General features: G+C 38.2%; 1 protein-coding gene across 5 annotated transcripts in view; it reads right to left on the bottom strand.

The window, feature by feature from the left end:
* LOC103671314 (WD repeat containing planar cell polarity effector) overlaps nucleotides 1–22,750 on the bottom strand; it is a 416,159-nt gene that overhangs the window by 43,764 nt on the left and 349,645 nt on the right. For all 5 annotated transcript variants that reach the window (XM_040623423.1, XM_040623422.1, XM_008699919.2 and 2 more), the window contains exon 15: nucleotides 20,727–20,889. In XM_040623423.1, the coding sequence (XP_040479357.1) occupies nucleotides 20,727–20,889 (163 nt within the window). The remainder of the gene's footprint in view (nucleotides 1–20,726; nucleotides 20,890–22,750) is intronic.

Below are 22,750 nucleotides of genomic sequence, written 5' to 3'. Positions count from 1 at the left end.
CAAGAGTGATTTGTAGTTTCTAGAATATAGATTCTTTACGTCTCTGGTTAAGTTAATTCCAAGATAACGTATGATTTTTGGTGCTATTGTAAATGGGATAGATTCCCTAATTTCTCTTTCCTCAATCTCATTGTTCGTGTGTACAATTACAACTGATTTCTGAGCATTGATTTTGTATCCTGCCACATTACTGAATTGCTATATAACTTCTAATAGTTTGGGAGTGGTTTCTTTTGGGTTTTCTATATAGAGCATCATGTCATCTGTGAAGAGAGACAGTTTGACTTCTTCTTTGCTGATTTGGATCCCTTTTCTCCCTTTTTGTTGTCTGATTGCTGTTGCAAGGACTTCTAGTACTATGTTGAATAATAATGGCGAGAGTGGGCATCCTTGTCGTGTTCCTGATCTTAAGGGAAAGGCTTCCAGCTTTTCCCCATTGAGAATGATATTCACCGTAGGCTTTTCATAGATGGTTTTTATGAAATTGAGGAATGGGCCCTCGATCCGTACACTCTGAATTATTTTAATCAGGAAAGGATGCTGTATTTTGTCAAATGCTTTTTCTGCATCTATTGAGAAGATCATATGATTTTTGGCTTTTTTCTTGTTGATAAAATCTATCACACTGATAGATTTGCGAATGTTGAACCACCCTTGCGTCCCATGGATGAATCCCACTTGGTCATGATGGATAATCCTTTTAATGTACTGTTGGATTCTGTTAGCAAGGATCTTGTTGAGAATTTTGGCATCCATATTCATCAGGGAAATCGGTCTGTAATTCTCCTTTTTGATATGGTGTTTGCCTGGTATGGGGATCAAGGTAATAGTGGCCTCATAGAATGAGTTTTGTAGCTTTCCTTCTCTTTCTATTTTTTGAAATAGGTTTAGGATAATAGGTATTATTTCTTCTTTGAATGTTTGGTAGAATTCCCTGGAAAATCCATCAGGCCCTGCGTTTTGATTTTTGGAAGGTTTTTAATCACTGTTTCAATCTCTTCATAATTAATTGGTCTGTTTAAAAAATCAATTTCTTCCTGTTTCAGTCTTGGTACTTTATGGGTTTCCAGGAAGGCATCCGTCTCTTCCAGATTGCTTAATTTATTGGCATAAAGCTGTTGATAAAAGTTTCTAATAATCCTTCCAATTTCATTGGCGTTGGTTGTGTCCTCTCCCTTTTCATTCATAATTTTATTAATTTGGGTCCTTTCTCTATTCTTTTGGATAAGTCTTGCCAGTGGTTTGTCAATTTTATTTATTCTTTCAAAGAACCAGCTTCTAGTTCTGTTGATCTGCTCTGCTGTGCTCCTGGTTTCTAATTCATTGATCTCTGCTCTAATCTTGATCAACTGCTTTCTCGTGCGTGGATTAGGCCTGTTCCTCTGTTGCTGTTCCAGCTTCTTGAGGTGAGAATATAAAAACTGCATTTTAGATTTTTCTATTAGTGAGGCTTGGATGGCTATGTATTTTCCCCTTAGGACTGCCTTTGCAGTGTCCCATAGGTTTTGGACTGTTGTCTTTCATTCTCGTTGGTCTCCATAAATTGTTTAAATTGATTTTTGATTTCCTGGTTTATCGAAACATTCTTGAGGAGGACCATTCTTAGTCTCCAAGTGTTTGAGTTTCTTCCAAATTTTTCCTTGTGGTTGAGTTCCAATTTCAAAGCGTTGTGGTCTGAGAATATGCAGGGAATAATTTCAGTCTTTTGGTATCGGTTGAGACCTGTTTTGTGACCCAGAACATGGTCTATTCTTGAGAATGTTCCATGGGCATTAGAATAGAATGAGTATTCTTTGGTTCTGGGGTGTAGTGTTCTATACCTATCTGTGAGGTCCAACTTGTCGAGTATGGCATTCAGAGCTCTTGTTTCTTTGTTGATTTTCTGCTTAGGTGATCTATCTATTGCTGATAGTGGAGTGTTGAGGCCCTCTACTATTAACGTATTTTTATCTATATGTCTCTTTATTCTGGTTAAGAGTTGGCTTGTGTATCTTGCTGCTCCCCTGTTGGGGGCATAGATATTTATAATTGTCATATCCACTTGTTGGATACATCCTTTAAGAATAATATAGTGCCCTTCTGTGTCTCTAACTATAGTCTTTAGTTTAAAATCCAATGTGTCTGATATGAGAATTGCTACCCCAGCTTTCTTTGAGGTCCATTGGCATGAATGATGGTATTCCATCCCTTTACTTTCAGTCTGGATGTATCTTTAGGTTCAAAATGAGTCTCTTGTAGGCAGCAAATGGATGGGTAATGTCTTTTTATCCAATCTGCAATCCTGTGGCGTTTCATGGGAGCATTTAGGCCATTTACATTGAGAGTGATTATTGAGAGATATGATTTTAATGATGTCATGTTGCCTGTGAAGTCTTTGTTTCTAATAGATTGTAAATTTCTGTTCTGTATCACTCTTGGGCCCTTTTTACTTTTATAGAACCCCCCTTAATATCTCCTGTAGGGCTGATTTCGTGGTTATGAAATTGGTCAGTGAGTGGTGATTCTGGAAGGTCTTTATATCTCTCCATCAGTTCTGAATGACAGCCTTGCTGAATAAAGGATCCTTGGCTACATGTTTTTCTCTGAAAGAGCTTTAAAAATGCCCCCCCCCCACCCTTTCTCTCATTCCAGGTCTGTGTAGACAGGTCTGATGTAATTCTGATACCTTTGCCTTGGTACGTGAGAAATTTCTTTTCCCTGGCCACTTTCAATACTGTATCCTTGGATCTAATATTTGCGAATTGCACTATGACGTGACATGGTGTAGGTTTGTCGTGGTTGAGCTTGGGAGGGGTCTCTCTGCTTCTTGGACACGAATGTTTGTTTCCCTTGCTAGATTAGGAAAGTTTTCAGCTACAATTTGTTCAAATATCTCTTCTAGACCTCTGTTTTTCTCTACCCCCTCGGGGATACTGATGATTCTGACATTGGAACATTTCATTGAGTCAGTAATCCCCCGTAATCTACATTCTTGAGATTGGATTTTTTTAAGCCAAGTTTCCATTTTAGCTTTCTCTTCTACTAACCCATCCTCCAATTTGCCAATACGTTCTTCTGCCTCATTCACCCTGGCCGTCAGAGCATCTAGTTTTGACTGCATTTGTTTCATAGAATTTTTAATTTCTGCCAGATTTGCTCTCATTTCCGCCCTTAGAGATTCTATATTCTCATTAATATTTTCGTTAGTATTTTTTTCAAGTCTACACATCATCTTGACCATTGTTACTCTGAACTCCAATTCTGATAATTTGGTTATATCCATATCCAGCAGTTCTGTGGCAGAGGCCACAGACTCATTAACTTTTCTTTGTTGGGGGGATTTCTCCTTGTCATCATTCTGATGAGGAGAGGTTGCGGGGTTGTCCAGAGCCCAAATTATTGACCAGGACCCAGGCAGTGTGCACTTGTTTTGTAGGGACCTTAGGGATGTGGGCTTCTTGATTTTTTCAGCCTGCCTTCTGGTTGAGGGGCCTGCCGCGCTGATACTCAGGCAACCCTGTTTGGGTAGAGTCTCCCGGTCCCCTGCAAGGGGGCATGGGATTGGGCACACTGTGAGCTGGTATTTCCAGGCTTTTATTCTCTGGCGGCTTTCCCTGGTGGTTTGCTCTGCCCCTTCGGAGAGTCAGAGCAGCAGTAGCCGAATCTCAGCCTCTGTCTCAGAACAGAGGGATCGCAGACCGTTCTCTGGGCCCCTCTGGCACTTTAACTCTGTTTCTGTTGTTGCTGCTAAACCCTGCAGCATCCCGGGATGTGCGCCCCACAGCCGGCGTCCCAGCCCTCACTTCCAGGGCCAGCACATCTCTGTCCTTTGTGTTTCTAACACCGCCATCCGCCCCCGCGTGCTCCGGAGCTCCGTTCAGTGTGGTTCATGCACTCCGGAGCTCCAGTTTTCACACTGGTCGCGTGCGCGTTCCCCGGCTCACGGTCTCAGTCTGCTCTCTTGCGGGTGCCAGTCTGTGAATCTGCCTGCTCCCCAGTGCAGGTGGCTACTGCTTCCCGGTGCCTCAGTGCGGCGGCTCCCTCCCTCTTCCGTGTATCTTCCGATATCTGTGCGCATATTCACGGCGCCCCGCATCATACCTCAATATTCAGTGCTGGAGATGTTCGTTTGTAGAGATCCAGATGTATCTTCCTGCGTCTGTGGCTGATTTTGTGGGTTTTCAGGATGGTCTGGTACATATCCAGCTCGACTCAGGGGATCAGCTGAAATAGGGGTCCCCTACTCCTCCGGCATCTTTTTCCCTCCCCCCCAAGAGAATTGTAATTTCTAAATATAGGGGATTTATAGATGATATATATTCTTCTCCCGTATTCCAGACATGCAGTTTGTCTCTGGGAAGGGATATGCAAAGCTTGGTGTATAGCTTGGTGTATAAGGAAAAGATGTTACATGGTGGTGTTAGGGTGTTTCAGGCCCCATTTAGAGGATTTTCCTGGAGAACTGCCATATCTTCAGAATGCAGTTCAGGAACTCTGTCCACCTGTTTTCAGTTGTACATGAAATAGTAAAATGAAAGCATCTTTTGTTACAATTTTTTCTGTGTATATAAATGGCATCATCTTTCTTAGGTTATTTTTTGGTTTTGTAATTCTCTCCACGAAAGCTTCAGTTTCCTAACTTTTTTCATTTGTCTTTGTTGACAGAGGAGGGTATGTGACCCTAGATTCAACAAATATGGCAGAGAGATAAAAAATAGACCCAAGGAAATAGTGAAGAACAGTAAAGGCACATGGACATTTCTACTTTGTCCTCAATGGCATACATTTCATTATTTTTGAAACCATACATTTAAATATTTTAAACATAGCTGCATGAAGTCCATATCTGAGAATAACTGGTTTCAGGGAAAAAATAAACGTATAAATAAAGGCTCCTTAAAGCAAGTCTGTCTGTCTGTTTATCTATCTATGATTTATTTCTTTTAGAGAGCAAGTGAGTCTGGGGAGGGGGAAACTAGCAGACTCCCCACTGAGTGGAGAGCCCAACATGGGCTCCATCCCAGGATCCCAAGACCATGACCTGAGCCAAAACCAAGAACCAGATGCTTAACTGAGCCACCAAGGCTTCCCAAAGTGAGTCCCTTTAAACTGGGATTGGAAATCACCATAGGGGCAGCTGGGTTGCACAGTCAGTTGAGCATGGGACTGTTGGTTTTGGCTCAAGTCATGATCTCAGGGTTGTGAGATCAAGCCCTGAGCGGGAGTCTGCTTCCCCTCTCTCTCTTCCTCTCCTTCTGCCCCTCCCTGTCACGCTCTGTCTCTCTCTCTCAAGTAAATAAATAAATCTTTAAATAAAAAATGTTAAAAGAAAATCACCGTAATAGTAACAATACAGTTAATACAATATAATTAAATAAAAACAATTAACTAAAAAAAATAAAAGGTAAAAACATTTAGATAAGCTTACATTAATAAAAAGGTTATCATTTCAATTCTGCACAAATTCTTGGAACAAAGAATAAATCAGTTCAATTGGGTGGGTGGGGAGTGGTCCTAGTTTTTTCTGACTAGATTGTCTAGAAGCATTATATGGCATCTTTAACTTGATATTTGACTTTCACAGCACACATCATCATAAAGAGGGCCACTTTTTCAAGAAATACTTAAGGACTTCATCTTTCTGTGGCTTCTATTAATACTTTGATAATAAACTCATTTTCTTTTGCAGTTCTTTTAATTTCATTACCCTTACGGAATTTCTCCTTTTCACTTAATTGGTCTAAGTGCCACTTTCTCATTTATCAGTGGTTTTTCCACGAGATCTGAACATTTCTCCAGCATCCCTTTCATTGAGCTCATGAGATCCTCTTTTGTGCCAGATTTTTAGTTGTTTAGAAATGTCTTTGTATTACTATGTTAGGTGTTTGCATAGCTGACAATCTGTGAAAGCAATGATGACCTAGCACTTAAGAGGTGGAATTAAATGCTTGTACTCACTGTGGAGGGATATTTGAGTGGGGACTGAGGTTATATGTAGTTAGCTCATTCTTAAATATTTCACATTATGAAGACTGTTGTTGCTCTGTGTAAACTCATGTAACTATAGGGTTTCAGATAATGAATATTTAGGTAATAAGGACACCCCCCCAACATAGCTGAACTGTTACAATATTTTGAATGCAAAGTTATGAAGTTTGAATGCTCTGAGCTTTGTGGAAGAAAAGTACTAAGTTAAAAGTATGGTGAAGTCCACTAATAAAGGTTAAGAGTTTCAAAATATATAATTTACTAATAAGGCTTTGTACATGAAATTATACTTTATGTTTTTCATTTCACTTAGTTAATAAAAAGAATACATTTCAAACCAAAACACTAACCCTTAAAATACATAAATTTTGGAGCTTTGGGTTTTCAAGGTATTTGCTTTTCTAGTTCTGGTACTGGAGAACTATGATTCTATAATAGAGCCATGAATCTGTAAAGCACCTCATTTCCTCATGGCTTGTCTTGAGACACATTAAAGCCACACACAAAAAAAAATGAAACTTCTCTTTCACAATAAGCTTTAGTGGGTCAGAAAATGAAAATAAGAAAATTCATTGGAGACCAGATTAGGCTGGAGAGAAAAAGGAAATATTCTTTTTTGTTCTCCAGCTGTCATTATATATCTTCCTCATGTTATCTTGATGAGCTTTCTTAAACATAGCTAGAGATTCAGTGAAAACCTGTAAATATGTTTTGGTTGTCAAAATGCTGATACCCTTTAATTTTTATGTTTTAAAAGAGCTTAAGATTGAAGGTCTTCTTTGGAAAAATGTTCAAAATTGGCCAGTTTTAGTCATATACTGGGGCTTAGAAAAAGGTGGCTGTACTTGTTTTATGTTGGCTGCCTATAAAACCAAAAACTATCTTGGGGATAATTTGAACTTAATCAGTCCTGTGTAATATACATTATGTTACCTTAATAGCCGCACATTGGAAATGCTCAGTATATTCTACATTTATTTCAGTTTAAGATGCAGAAATGGACTTCCTAGACATATGCCATATGTTCTCTTCTTATGCCAAGTTAACAAGAATTAAAAGACTGAGATGAATAAACAAGGTCAACTTAAGCTGAGCCAAATTAGACAACAGAATAATTGTCAGATTTTCTGTTGGCAGGGACAGTTTGTTTTGAGCCAATCTTCATGAATTATAGGCTGTAAATTTTTTTTTTTCTGGTAAGTCTACCGCCAGGCATTCTGTTGACAATTTTCTTTGTTTTGTAAACACTGAAAATTTTCATCAATTATATTGTTTATAGGCACACATAAGGATTATGGATAGTAGGGTTTTTTTTTTTTGTTTGTTTGTTTGCTTGTTCTAACTTAAAGGAAATATGCTTAGATACAAATCAAATAAAACCAAGCCAAAATGTAGTAACTTTTAACAGGATAGTATTTCATTTGGAGTTTCTTAGGCATGAATTCAGATATAGTAAATAGCAGGAAAACAGTATTACAATTAATTTATGACAGTAAATATAAAAGTAAATACATTTGTTCAAATACAAGGTTTGATTGCTCTACAGTAAAGAATCTTATACCTTGAAGGGGATAATCTAATACAAATGGGAAAACTGAAGCAACCAGAGAAATGCAATTATTTGAAAAATAATAACTAGTTTAGAGTAGTACCAAATCTAAAGTTAAATATTTAGTCCTAGTAGCATTTAATTTATTTATCATTGCCACTCTCACTCTGCCCTTCTTCTCTCCTAAACTGCAGTAGACAGCAGTTGTTTAACTTTTGAGTTGTTTAACTTTTTTTAATTGCCATGTCAAAAATATGAAAAACTAACCATTTGAATAATGTTTATCTTAGTCACATCAAAAATATGAAAGCCAATTATTTGAATAATAGTGGTAACGACATATAAAGTATAAAATCTCAGTCAATTCATATAATGGTGATTTTTATTTTTTTAATAATTTTTAATTTTTTTATTATATAATGTTAGTCACCATACAGTACATCCCTAGTTTTTGATGGAAAGTTCCATGATTCATTACTTGTGTACAACACCCAGTGCACCATGCAATACGTGCCCTCCTTACTACCCATCATCAGCCTATCCCATTCCTGCACCCCCTCCCCTCTGAAGCCCTCAGTCTGTTTCCCAGAGTCCATAGTCTCTCATGGTTCATTCCCCCTTCTGTTTACTCCCCCTTTCTTCTTCCCTTTCTTCTACCGATCTTCCTACTTCTTATGTTCCATAAATGAGTGAAACCATATGATAATTGTTCTTCTCTGCTTGACTTATTTCGCTTAACAGTATCTCCTCCAGTCCCGTCCATGTTGCAGCAAATGTTGAGAAATCATTCTTTTTGATGGCTGAGTAATATTCTATTGTATATATGGACCACATCTTCTTTTTTTTTTTTCTTTTAATGTTTTTTTATTATATTATGTTAGTCACCATACAGTACATCCCCGGTTTCCGATGTAAAGTTCGATGATTCATTAGTTGCGTATAACACCCAGTGCACCATGCGATACATGCCCTCCTTAATACCCATCACCAGTCTATCCCATTCCCCCACCCCCCTACCCTCTGAGGCCCTCAGTTTGTTTCTCATAGTCCATAGTCTCTCATGCTTCATTCCCTCTTCTGATTACCCCCCCTTTCATTATCCCTTTCTTCCCCTACTGATCTTCCTAGTTCTTATGTTCCATAGATGAGAGAAATCATATGATAATTGTCTTTCTCTGCTTGACTTATTTCACTTATCATTATCTCCTCCAGTGCTGTCCATGTTGCAGCAAATGTTGAGAACTCGTTTTTTCTGATTGCTGAGTAATATTCCATTGTATATATGGACCACAACTTCTTAATCCAGTCATCTGTTGAAGGGCATCTCGGCTCCTTCCATGATTTAGCTATTATGGACAATGCTTCTATGAACACTGGGGTGCATATGGCCCTTCTCTTCACTACGTCTGTATCTTTGGGGTAAATACCCAGTAGTGCAATGGCTGGGTCATAGGGTAGCTCAATTTTTAACTTTTTAAGGGGCCTCCACACTGTTTTCCAGAGTGGCTGTACCAATTCGCATTCCCACCAACAATGTAAGAGGGATCCTCTTTCTCCACATCCACTCCAACAATTTTTGTTTCCTGCCTTGTCAATTTTTGCCATTCTAACTGGCATAAGGTGGTATCTCAATGTGGTTTTGATTTGAATTTTCCTGATGGCTAATGATTTTGAACATTTTTTCATATGTCAGCCATTTGTATGTCATTGGAAAAGTGTCTGTTCATATCTTCTGCCCATTTTTTTTTAAAGATTTTTATTTTTTATTTATTTGAAGAGATAGAGACAGCCAGCGAGAGAGGGAACAGAAGCAGGGGGAGTGGGAGAGGAAGAAGCAGGCTCACAGCGGAGGAGCCTGATGTGGTGCTCGATCCCATTCAGCCGGGATCACGCCCTGAACCGAAGGCAGACGCTTCACAACTGCACCACCCAGGCGCCCCTGCCCATTTTTTGATTTGTTTATTTGTTTCTTGTGTATTGAGTTTGAGAAGTTCTTTGTAGATCTTGGATACCAGTCTTGTACCTGTAGTGTCATTTGCAAATATCTTCTCCCATTCCGTGGGCTGCCTCTTAATTTTTTTGACTGTTTCCTTGGCTGTGCAGAAACTTTTTATTTTGATGAAGTCCCACAAGCTCATTTTTTTCTTTTGTTTCTCTTGCCTTTGGAGATGTGTCATGAAAAAGGTTGCTGTGGCCGATGTCAGAGAGGTTGCTGCCTATGTTCTCCTCCAGGATTTTGATGGATTCCTGTCTCACATCGAGGTCTTTCGTCCATTTGGAGTTTATCTTTGTGTATGGTGTGAGAGAGTGGTCAAGTTTCATTCTTTTGCATGTAGCTGTCCAGTTTTCCCAGCACCATTTATTGAAGAGACTGTCTTTTTTCCACTGGATGTCTTTTCCTGTTTTGTCAAAGAGTAGTTGCCCAAAGAGCCGAGGGTCCATTTCTGGGTTCTCTATTCTGTTCCATTGTTCTGTGTGTCTGTTTTTGTGCCAGTACCATGCTGTCTTTGTGATCACAGCTTTGTAGTATAGCTTGAAATCCGGCATTGTGATGCCCCCAGCTTTGTTTTTCCTTTTCAGCAATTCCTTGGTGGTTTGGGGCCTTTTCTGTTTCTACACAAATTTAAGGGCTGTTTGTTCCAGTTCTTTGAAAAATGTCGTTGGTATTTTGATCAGGATAGCATTGAAAGTGTAGATTGCTCTGGGTAGCATAGACATTTTAACTATGTTAATTCTTCCGTTCCATGAGCATGGAATATTTTTCCACCTTTTTTGTGTCTTCTTCAATGTCTTTCAAGAGTGATTTGTAGTTTCTAAAATATAGATCCTTTACCTCTCTGGTTAAGTTAATTCCGAAATAACATATGATTTTTGGTGCTACTATAAATGGAATGGATTCCCTAATTTCTCTTTCTTCAGTCTCATTGTTCGTGTGTAGAAATGCAACTGACTTCTGAGCATTGATTTTGTATCCTGCCACATTACTGAATTGCTATATAACTTTTAGTAGTTTCGGGTGGATTCTTTTGGGCTCTCCATATAGAGTATCATGTCATCTGTGAAGAGAGACAGTTTGACTTCTTCTTTGCCGATTTGGATACCTTTTCTCCCTTTTTGTTGTCTGATTGCTGTTACAAGGACTTCTAGTACTATGTTGAATAATAATGGCGAGAGCGGGCATCCTTGTGTTCCTGATCTTAAGGGAAAGGCTTCCAGCTTTTCCCCATTGAGAATGATATTCACCGTAGGCTTTTCATAGATGGTTTTTATGAAATTGAGGAATGGGCCCTCTATCCGTACACTCTGAATTATTTTAATCAGGAAAGGATGCTGTATTTTGTCAAATGCTTTTTCCGCATTTATCGAGAGGATCATATGGTTCTTGACTCTTTTCTTGTTGATATGATGTTTCAGACTGATAGAATTGCAAATGTTGAACCACCCTTTCATCCCAGGGATGAATCCCACTTGGTCATGATGGATAATATTTTTAATGTACTGTTGGATCCTATTAGCTAGGATCTTGTTGAGAATTTTGGCATCCATATTCATCAGGGATATCGGTCTGTAATTCTCCTTTTTGATGGGGTCTTTGCCTGGTTTGGGGATCAAGGTAATACTGGCCTCATAGAATGAGTCTGGCAGTTTTCCTTCTGTTTCCATTTTTTTGAAAGAGCTTCAGGAGAATAAGTATTATTTCTTCTTTGAACGTTTGGTAGAATTCCCAAGGGAATCTGTCAGGCCCTGGACTCTCGTTTTTGGGGAGGTTTTTGATCACTGCTTCAATCTCTTCATAATTAATCGGTCTGTTTAAAAAATCAATTTCTTCCTGTTTCAGTCTTGGTAGTTTATAGGTTCCAGGAAGGCATCCATTTCTTCCAGGTTGTTTTATTTATTGGCATAAAGCTGTTGATAGAAGTTTCTAATGATCCTTCCTATTTCATTGGTGTTGGTCGTGATCCCTCCCTTTTCATTCATAATTTTGTTAATTTGGGTCCTTTCTCTACTCCTTTGAATAAATCTTGCCAGTTGCTTATTGATTTTATTTATTCTTTCAAAGAACCAGCTTCTAGTTCTGTTGATCTGCTCTACTGTGTTCCTGGTTTCTAATTCATTGATCTCGGCTCTAATCTTGATCAACTGCTTTCTCGTGCGTGGATTAGGCCTATTCATCTGTTTTCCTGTTCCAGCTTCTTGAGGTGAGAATATAAAAACTGCATTTTAGATTTTTCTATTCTTTTCAGTGAGGCTTGGATGGCTATGTATTTTCCCCTTAGGACTGCCTATGCAGTGTCCCATAGGTTTTCTTTTTTTTTTTTTAAGGATTTTTTTTATTTATTTGACAGAGATAGAGACAGCCAGCGAGAGAGGGAACACAAGTAGGGGGAGTGGGAGAGGAAGAAGCAGGCTCATAGCGGAGGAGCCTGATGTGGGGCTCGATCCCATAATGCCGGGATCACGCCCTGAGCTGAAGGCAGACGCTTAACCGCTGTGCCACCCAGGCGCCCTGTCCCATAGGTTTTTGACCGTTGTGTTTTCATTCTCATTGGTCTCCATAAATTGTTTAAATTGATTTTTGATTTCCTGGTTTATCGAATCATTCTTGAGGAGGATGGTTCTTAGTTTCCAAGTGTTTGAGTTTCTTCCAAATTTTTCCTTGTGGTTGAGTTCCAATTTCAAAGCATTGTGGTCTGAGAATATGCAGGGAATAATTTCAGTCTTTTGGTATCGGTTGAGACCTGTTTTGTGACCCAACATATGATCTAATCTGGAGAATGTTCCATGGGCATTTGAATAGAATGAGTATTGTTTTCTTCTGGGATGTAGTGTTCTATATATATCTATGAGGTCCATCTGTTGTAGTATGGCATTCAAAGCTCTTGTTTCTTTGTTGATTTTCTGCTTAAGTGATCTGTCTGTTGCTGATAGTGGAGTGTTGAGGTCCCTTACTACTAACGTATTTTTATCTATATGTCTCTTTATTCTGGTTATGAGTTGGCTTGTGTATCTTGCTGCTCCCCTGTTGGGGGCATAGATATTTATAATTGTCATATCCACTTGTTGGATACATCCTTTCACAATAATATAGTGTCCTTCTGTATCTCTAACTACAGTCTTTAGTTTAAAATCCAATGTGTCTGATATGAGAATTGCTACCCCAGCTTTCTTTTGAGGTCCGTTGGCATGAAAAATGGTTTTCCATCCTTTCACTTTCAGTCTGGATATATCTTTAGGTTCAAAATGAGTCTCTTGTAGATAGCAAATGGATGGGTCATGTCTTATTATCCAATCTGCAATCCTGTGGTGTTTCATGGGAGCAATTAGGCCATTCACATTGGGAGTGATTATTGAAAAATATGATTTTAATGATGTCATGTTGCCTGTGAAGTCTTTCTTTCTATAGATTGTAAATTTCTGTTCTGTATCACTCTTGGGACCTTTTTACTTTTATAGAACCCCCCTTAATATCTCCTGTAGGGCTGGTTTCGTGGTTATGAAATTGGTCAGTGACTGGCAATTCTGGAAGGTTTTTATCTCTCCATCAATTCTGAATGACAGCCTTGCTGGATAAAGGATCCTTGGCTACATGTTTTTCTCTGAAAGAGCTTTAAAAATGCCCCTCCAACCCTTTCTCTCATTCCAGGTTTGTGTAAACAGGTCTGACGTAATCCTAATATTTTTGCCTTAGTACATGAGAAATTTCCTTGCCCTGGCCACTTTCAATACTCTATCCTTGGATCTAATATTCACATTGCACTATGATGTGACGTGGCCTAGGTTTGTCGTGGTTGAATTTGGGAGGGGTCCTCTCTGCCTCTTGGACACGAATGCTTATTTCCTCTGCTTGATTGGGGAAGTTTTCAGCTGCAATTCATTCAAATATATCTTTTAGACCTCTGTCTTTCTCCACCCCCTCAGGGATGCCAATGATTCTGACACTGGAGTGTTTCATTGAGTCAGTAATCTCCTGTAACCTACATTCTTGAGATTGGATTTTTTTGAGCCAAGTTTCTGTTTTAGCTTTCTCTTCTCCCATCCCATCCTCCAATTCACTAATTTGTTCTTCTGCCTCATTCACCCTGGCCGTCAGAGCACCTAGTTTTGACTGCATTTGATTCATAGCATTTTTAATTTCTGCCAGATTCGCTCTCATTTCCACCCTTAGAGATTCTATGTTCTTGTTAATATTTTCGTTAATATTTTTTTCAAGTCTACACATCATCTTGACCATTGTTACTCTGAACTCCATTTCTGATAATTTGGTTATATCTATAGCCATCAGTTCTGTGGCAGAGGCCACAGACTCATTATCTTTTCTTTGTTGGGGGGGATTTCTCCTTGTCATCATTCTGATGAGGAGAGGTTGCGGGGATGCCCAGAGCCCAAATTATTGACCAGGACCCAGGCAGTGTGCTCTTGTTTTATAGGGACCTTAGGGATGTGGGCTTCTTGATTTTTCAGCCTGCCTTCTTGGGGAGGGGCCTGCCGCGCTGATACTCAGGCAACCCTGTTTGGGTAGAGTCTCCCTGTCCCCTGCGAGAGGGGATGGGGATTGGCACAATAGGAGCTGGTATTTCCAGGCTTTTGTTCTCTGGCGGCTTTCCCTGGTGGTTTTCTGTGACTCTTCTGAGAGAGCAGCAGTGACTGTATCCTAGTCTCTGTCTCAGAACAGAGAAATCACAGTCCGCTCTCTACTGAGCTCTTCTGGCCTCTTTAACTCTGTTTCTGTTGGTGCTGCTAAAAACCCTGCAGCCGGTGTCCCAGCCCTCACTTCCAGGGCAGGCACGTCTCTGTCCTTTGTGTTTCTAACACTGCCAGCTGACCCCATGCATGCTCCCGAGCTCCCTGTTTCAGTGAAGTTCACGCACACTCCGGAGCGCAGGTTTTCAGTCTGGTCGTGTGCGTGCTCCTGAGCTCGCTGTCTCAGTCTGGTTCCAGTGAGCGCACTGGAGCGCCGGTTTTCAGTTTGGACGCGCACACGTTTCCAGGCTCACGGTCTCAGTCTGTTCTCTCCTGGCTGCTCCCCAGTGCAGGTGGCTACCACTTCCTGGTGTCCAAGCGTGGAGGCTCCCTCCCCCTTCCTTTTCTTTTCTGATATCTGTGTGGATTCACGGCTCCCCACTTCGTACCTCAATACTCAGTGCTAGAGATGTTCGTTTGTAGAGATCCAGATGTATCTTCCTGCATCTCAGGCTGCTTCCGTGGGTTTTCCGGATGGTCTGGTACCTATCCAACTCGGCTCAGGGGACCAGCTGAAAAAGGGGACCCCTACTCCTCCACCATCTTCGGGAGGATAATGGTGATTTTTAAAAACACTCACTTATACCCTAAATGTTGTAAATGCTATTAATATGCAAGTGCCTAATTATTTTGGGGTATCTAAAGTGTCTACTTAACACACTTATTACCAGCTATATATTCTTATATCTTCTATATTCTTGTATTATAGAAATAATTCTTTTGTTTATTCAGTAAATATTTATTAAGCATGTGTTCTATGCGAGGCACCTTTCTATGTTCTGGAGGATCCAGCAGTGGGGGGAAAAAAGACAAACCTCTATTCTCATACAGTTTACATTCAAGTAGCTTTGTTTATAAACTCAAGCACAGTACAGTGTATTCAAATCAGTTTTCAGTTGGCTTCTGCATTATCTTTAGTTCAAGTTAATCCAGTTTATTTTACCATAGGCTACCCAGAAATTAAAATTTTATTCAGTCATATAAGCATATGAAGAATGTAAATAGGATGGGAATGATTTAAAATTAAGAAGACATTTTGTAAAGTAGGCTGACATTTTATGGTTCATTCATTCATTCATGGATGGGATATTTGTTGAATGCTCACTCTGTGGCTGGTACTGGGTTGGATGCCGTGGATACAACAGTGAAGAAAAGTAGATACACCCTTAACCCCTGGTGAGTGGGCCCATGCTGTGGGCTATTCTATTCTATTCTCTCTGTTTCTCTCTCTTTTAGAGCCTGAGACTCTTAAAGAGTCTAATGGACTTCTCTAGGCAAAAACTTTTAAGTATCTTAGGGTACCTAAACTTCCCCAGTGCAGTTCTGGTATTCAAGTTTAGCCCTGAGCCCTAGCATTCGGATGGTGAAGTGTGAAAACAGACCTCACCTCAAATTTTCACCGATGTCAAGGCAGCTTTCCCTATCAAGTCAGCCCAGTCATTCAAAATGATCTATTAAAATTACAGAACACATCCTAATACTTTGTATTAATTCCTCCTTATTGCCATAACAAATAGCCACAAATTTAGTGACTTAAACAGGGTGCATCCCTTTCTGGAAGTTCTAGAGAATAATCTACTTTCTTGCCTTTTTGAGCTTCTGGAGGCCACTCTGCATTGCTTGGCTCATGGCTCCTTTCCTCCATTTTCAAAGCTACCAGGGGTAAGTTGAGTCCATCTCACCATGAGTTACTGGACACCGATTCTTCTGCCTCCCTCTACCACATTTAAGGACCCTCTTTCACATTTAAGGATTACATTATGCCCATCTAGATAATCCGGCATAATCATTGCTTTACACTTCATTTCATTGAGTTTTTAAAAAAATCGCTGCTCTACTTTTGCCTCACCTTGTATTTTATTTTTGAAAAGGGTGATGCTTGTTTAATTCTTCTGCATTTGTAAGTTATTTGATCTTTCTACCAGGGGGCCTTACAGATTTTTAAAACTAATTGAAATCTAAGAGTTTTGTTAAAAAATGTCTTCAAACTGATTGTTATAATAATTTTTCTCAGGTACTTGGCATAATCTTTTATATGTATATAGATAGATATTTTTATTTATTTGAGAGAGAACATGAGTGGGAGGGAGGGCAGAGAGAGAGGGAGAACCAGACTCCCTGCCAAGCAGGGAGCCTGATGTGGGGCTCAATCCCAGGGCCCTGGGATCATGACCTGAGCCGAAGGCAGATGCTTAAACGACTGAGCCACCACCCAGGCACCTCTTGGTATAATCTTTTGGTATGTAAATCCAAACCTTTTTTAAAAAAATCTTATTTCTGAAACATTTTCCCTGGATTATAGTTTTGAATATTAACTTTGTTTCCAATGAATCAAATTGTACAAATGCTCTTACTTCTTTGCCTATTTCTCTTTCCATTACTTTCTTGTCTTTTTTTCTTTATTGCCTCTTCATTGTCTTGTTTTCTGCCATTTTCAGTGCCTTTTATTAAATTTTAATTTGAATTTATTCCCATTTGTGTGCCTTGTACTATTTCACTTCTAATATATTTTTCTTCCTTTTCTTTCTTGAATGCAATGAACTTCCTCCTTTCCCACCCCACCTCTTCCTCTTAGTTTTTGTCCTTCTAATTCAGAGTGGGTTTCCCTGTACCCAGCTGCTTGTTCGAATATATTTAATTTTGCATGGAGTGTTGTAGGGTTGTTTTGTGGGGAGGGGGTGAGAATTTTTCTTAATTGATATGTGTTGATTTCATTTTCTGTTTTTTTTGAAGTAACTGTATAGAACTGTTCATCTTTTTCCTGTTTATTTTTGTGGTATTGGAATGTATTTTGGGAGATTCTGGTTCAGTGGAGCCCTCACTATAGCTAAGTCTGGCACTTGTTTGTGCAAAGGTAGATATAGAGACCAATGAAACAGAATGCCAAATCCAGAAATAAATCTTTACACCTATGGTCAACTGATTTTTGACAAATGTATAAAGGAAACTGGATTTTCATGTACAAAATAATGAATGTAGATACTTATGTATCACATCATACATAAAAATTAACTCAAAAGGGACTTGAGTGTAAGAGCTAAAACTGTAAAACTTCCAGAAGAAAACAGAAGAGAAAATTCTGTGATTTTCAGTTAGAAAAAAATTTCTTCTATGCAAAACAAAAGCATAATCAATAAAAGAAATCATAACAACATTGGGTTTTACCAAAATTTGAAACTTTTGCACTTCAAAAGACACGATTAGGAAAATGAAAGAGCAAGCCACAGACTGGGAGAAAATATTTGCAAATCATATATCTGAATAAGGACTTACAATTAAGAATATATAAAGAGGTCTTATAATTCAATAATAAGAGAACTTATTTTAAAAATGGACAAAGTTTTGAATAGATATTTCACCAAAGAAGATATACTAATGGTTAATAATCACAGAAAAATGCTCAACATCACTAATCATTAGGGAAATGCAAATTAAAGTCATAATGGCATACTACTCTATATCCAGTAGAATGATTACAATAAAAAAGACTGACAATACCAACCATAGGTAAGGATATGGAAAAATTGGAGCCCTTGTACATTGCTGATAGGTATGTAAAATGTTGTAGTCACTTTGGAAAAAAATTTGGTAGTTTCTAAAAACTAATAAGATAAATATAAACTTAAAATATGATCCAGCAATTCCACTCCTAGATATCTACCCATGGGAAATGAAAGCATATGTCCCTTTGAAGACTTATAAGTGAATATTTATAACAACATTTTTCATAATAGCCCAAATCTGGAAGTAATTAAAATACCCATCAGCTGTTGAGTAGATAAACAAAAGGTGGTATATCCATACAATGGAATACTACTCAGAAACGAAAAAGGAATAAACTACATGCTACAACATGTATGAACCTCAGAAACCATGCTAAGTGAAAGAAGCCTGACACAAAGACAATATATTGTATGAATTCATTTATATGAAGTTTCCAGACTATATGATTTCATTTATATGAAATTCCTCTAGAGGCAGAAAGCAGACCAGTGACTGGCTCAGGCTGGAGGTAGGAGTGGGACATGCAGTGTAAGTTGGCACAAGGGGCTTTAGTGGCAATGGAAATGTTCTAAAACCACTCTGGTGGTAGTTGCATGACTATAAATTTAGCAAACATCATTGAATTGTATACTTACAAGGGGCAAATTTTATGATGCATGTAAATTATACCCCAGTAAAATCATTTTTAAAAAAGTGAATAAAGAAATAGGACTTCCGGGTAGTTGAAGATAATAATAGCTGCCTTCCTTTCCACTTCCCAGTACTTCCTCTATAAATGATATAGAACTAATAAAAGAAACTACATGAAAGCCCCACCTTCAGCATTGACAGAGAACTTCCAGACAGTTATAAATAAAATGGAAAAAATGCCAAATCCCAATGCATGATCTCCACTTCCTGGTGTTCTTGTAGATTTGAGCATGAATTACACCATGCAGTGTGAAGGGATAGCTTTTATTTTATTTTTTATTTTATTTATTTTTTTAAAGATTTTATTTATTTGTCAGAGAGAGATGGAGAGCACAAGCTGGGGGAGTGGCAGTCAGGGAGAAACAGGCTTCCCACCAAGCAGGGAGCCCGACATGGGGCTCGATCCCAGGACCCTGGGATCATGACCTGAGCTGAAGGCAGTTGCTTAATGGACTGAGCCACCCAGCCACCCAAAGGATAGTTTGTTAAATGCAGAGCTTCTGTGGTGGGGAGATGGGTGGGTGAAAAAAGGCAAAAAGGAAGAGGCACCTTCTGGCAGTTGGGCGTGAAGGAAAGAAGCAAAAGGGGAAAACTTAGGGTCCTGCAAGATAAAAGGGAGCCAAAAAATAAGAGGTCATACACCTTCAGGAATGCGTAGTTTAATTAGACCCTCTTTGATTCTCTTAGTCCAGAATCTTCCTGTCAAAAAATTTTTGGCTAGTCTCCCATTCTGTCACTTGACCTAAGCAGGCTAGTAGAGCTGTGGCTTTCCCTGTTCATTTCCTATCAAATTTGTTACTTTTACTGACAGTTTGCTATTTTTATTGATAATGCTGCCGGGCAGGGTTTTTCCACTCTAAGCTCCAAATCAAATCAGCTATGGTTTTTCAACGCTTGTCCTACCCTCGTAGAACTACAAGGCTGCACTAGCGTGGGGGTCAAGAAAGGATGGGAGCAGCCCCAGAACATCAGATTTCCCCTTTATTACTAGAAGTTCAGCATTTTTTCATGAATAAATGCTTATCAAACTATGTGCCCCTATTTGATTTCCAGAGCTCTGAAATGGTAATTTTTGTCCAGTTTTATAACTGTTTCCTGGGGAGAGGATTTACTTACATCTAAACTCTGCCATACCTGGAAATTCTCCTTCATTTACTATTTTTTTTAAAGATTTTATTTATTTGTTTGACAGAGAGACAGCGAGAGAGGGAACACAAGCATGGGAAGTGGGAAAGGGAGAAGCAGGCTTCCCACTGAGCAGAGAGCCTGATGTGGGGCTCGATTCCAGGACCCTGGGATCATGACCTTAGCCGAAGGCAGATGCATAACGACTGAGCCACCCAGGCGCCCCACCTTCATTTACTGTTAATCAAACTCTGTAGTTTGAGGCATTTTTCCTCAAGGATATTATGAGTATATATGTATAATTGATATGAATTATATGATCTATATTTCATATGATATATATATATAAATACGGCCTCTTCACAATTATTGCATATAGTTGGGATCCTCAAGAGCAGGTGTGTAAACTGTAGAACAGGGGCCAAATCCTGTCCACTGCCTGTTTTTGTAAATAAAGTTTTATTGTAACACAGCCACTCTCATTTAATTATTGTCTGTGGCTGCTTTCATACTACAATGGCAGAGTTGAGTGTTGTGACAGAGTCTGTACAATCCACAAAGCCTAATATCTGGTGCTTTACACAAAAAGTTTGCTGACCTTTGCTTCAGAGCAAATTATAATGGTAACTAACATAATTACCATTATAAATAATATTACTTTGTCTAGTATTTTTATTTCACATTTATCCTGTTTATTATCTCAATAACTCATAATCAGCTGGATAGATATGAAATTATCATTTATCAGATTTCAGAAACTAATGTTGCATAAGTACAATCATATAAATTATAAACTAAATATACTAAACATACTAAATATACTAAAAATTAATATTTTAATCTAACAGATTCTAAAATTTGACAACAGAATAACAATAGAATTTGATATGTTATAGTAATTCATGTTCATCTTGGCCTGGAATAACATTCATTCTAACAATATTCTGTTTATGCTGAAGTCTTCCTCCATCATACCTGCTCTTGCGTGACCAAACTACCGCAAAGTCATTGCCATGAGAAATGCACATTTTTTTCTTTGACATTTTAAAATATTCTTGCTTAACTATAGTTTGCATTTAAACAGGGAATATTTAAATTGTTTAATACTAAATACTCTGCAGAGCACTTTTCTCAATTCAACATATCTTACCTATTAGAAGAGACATTCAGTGTTCTTTGTTGAATAATATGTTTATGGATTGAACAAAAGGGAGGGAGGTTGTCTGGAAATGTGTCTTCTCCTTGAGGAGCTAAAGATAGGCTGACAAAAGCTTCATTTAGCATATCTCCTCTGTCCAAAGGCCCCAGGAGTTCTGTTAAAAAATGATCAAGATATGAGTCAAAATCAAATAAAATTTCTGCTAACTCCTTTGTAAGTATGGTTACAGGAAAACTTTCACATATCCCAGTGAAACTTTTAAAAAATTTGTCAGTTAACTATATAGTGTAAATCTTGTAGTCCTAGTCCCTGTATGACGTCTGTCATTCTGACACTTACCTCAACCAGGGAAATTTGATAACTGAATAATTAATGTTTTCAAGTTCACATTTGATAATTGAATGAATTCATGTTTTCAAGTTCACATATTAAAAATTCATTTATAATTTCCCCATTCATAGTGTTTTTAACCAGCATTTTATTAATTGAATATTTTTTGCTGTCATTAACCAACTACTGGAATATTTTATTATACTGGAAAATAGTGAGAAGTGAATTATTTTACGTCCCACATGTAGAACACAATTTGAAAGCAAAAAAGGAAAGTATCTTTTACAAGAATGTATCTTTTCCAATACTTACTCATCTTAATTGGAATTTTAAATTGTATAGAAAGTTTGCTATTCCCACATCATACAGATGTACAGAGCAAAACTGGCAGCTTAGGGCATTGCTTAGAAAAATTGTAGAACATGTTGAAGTTCTGAAAAATTATATTTGAAAAAACATAAACTTTATTAAAGGCCAAAAACTCTTAGGACCACACTGTGTGTGTGTGTGTGTGTGTGTGTGTGTGTGTGTGTGTGTGTGTTTACCATGTTAACCATTTTTTAAGTGTGCAGTTCAGTAGTATTAAGTATATTCATCTTATTGTGCAAGAGATCTCCAAATTTTTTTTCTGTTTGTAAAATTGACACTGTACACCCATTAAACAACTCCCTATTTATTTTTTTTCCCTTCCTCTAGGCCCTGGTAACTACCATTTTGCTTTTCGTTTCTATAAATCTGACTACTTTGGATACTTCATTTAAGTAGTATCATACAGTATTTGCATTTATGTGACTGGCATATTTCCCTTTGCATAATGTCCTCGTGGTTTACCCATGTTTTAGGATTTCCTTCCTTTTTAAGGCTGAATGATATTCCACCATATGTATATACATTTTGTTTATCCATTTGTCCATCCAAGGAAATTTGGATTGCTTCCAGCTTTTGGCTATCATGAATAATTCTGTTATGAAGATGGGTGTGCAGATATCTTTTTCATACCCTGATTATAATTCCTTTGGATATATACCTATAAGTGGGGTTGCTGGATCACATGTTAAGTTCTATTTTTAATTTCTTAAAGTTTTATTTAAGTAATCTCTACTCTCAATGTGGGGCTCAAATTAATGACCCCCAGATCAAGAGTCACATGCTCCTCTGAGCCAGCCAGGTGCCCCAACTGTTTTTAATTAAACACCATGTTGTTTTCATTATGGTTGCACCATTTTACAATCCTACCAACAGTGCTCCAATTTTCCCACTTTGCCGACACTTGTCATTTTCTGGTTTTTTTAATTTTTTTTTATTTTTTATTATAGCCATCCTAATGGGTGTAAGATGATATCTTGTTATAGTTTTGATTTTGTATATCCATAATTATCAGTGATGTTGAACATATTTTCATGTCCCTATTGGCCATTTGTTTATCTTCATTGGCGAAATATCTATACAAGTCCCTTTGCCCATTTTTGAATCAGGTTGTTTGATTTTTGTTGTTGAGTTTTAGGAGTACTTTATATATTCTGGATATTAGTCCCTTATCAGATATATGATTTTCAAGCATTTTCTCCCATTTCACGGGTTGCCTTTTCATTCTGTTGATAGTGTCCTTTGTTGAATAAAAGTTTTAAATTTTGATGCAGTCCAATTTATTTTTACTTTTGTTGCCTGTACTTATGGTATCCTCT

The sequence above is a fragment of the Ursus maritimus genome, unplaced genomic scaffold (assembly GCF_017311325.1).
Source record: "Ursus maritimus isolate PB19 unplaced genomic scaffold, ASM1731132v1 scaffold_6, whole genome shotgun sequence".
NCBI classification, from domain to species: domain Eukaryota; kingdom Metazoa; phylum Chordata; class Mammalia; order Carnivora; family Ursidae; genus Ursus; species Ursus maritimus.
The sequence above is the reverse complement of the archived record's forward strand: the minus strand, read 5'-3'. Positions and strand labels throughout refer to the sequence as shown.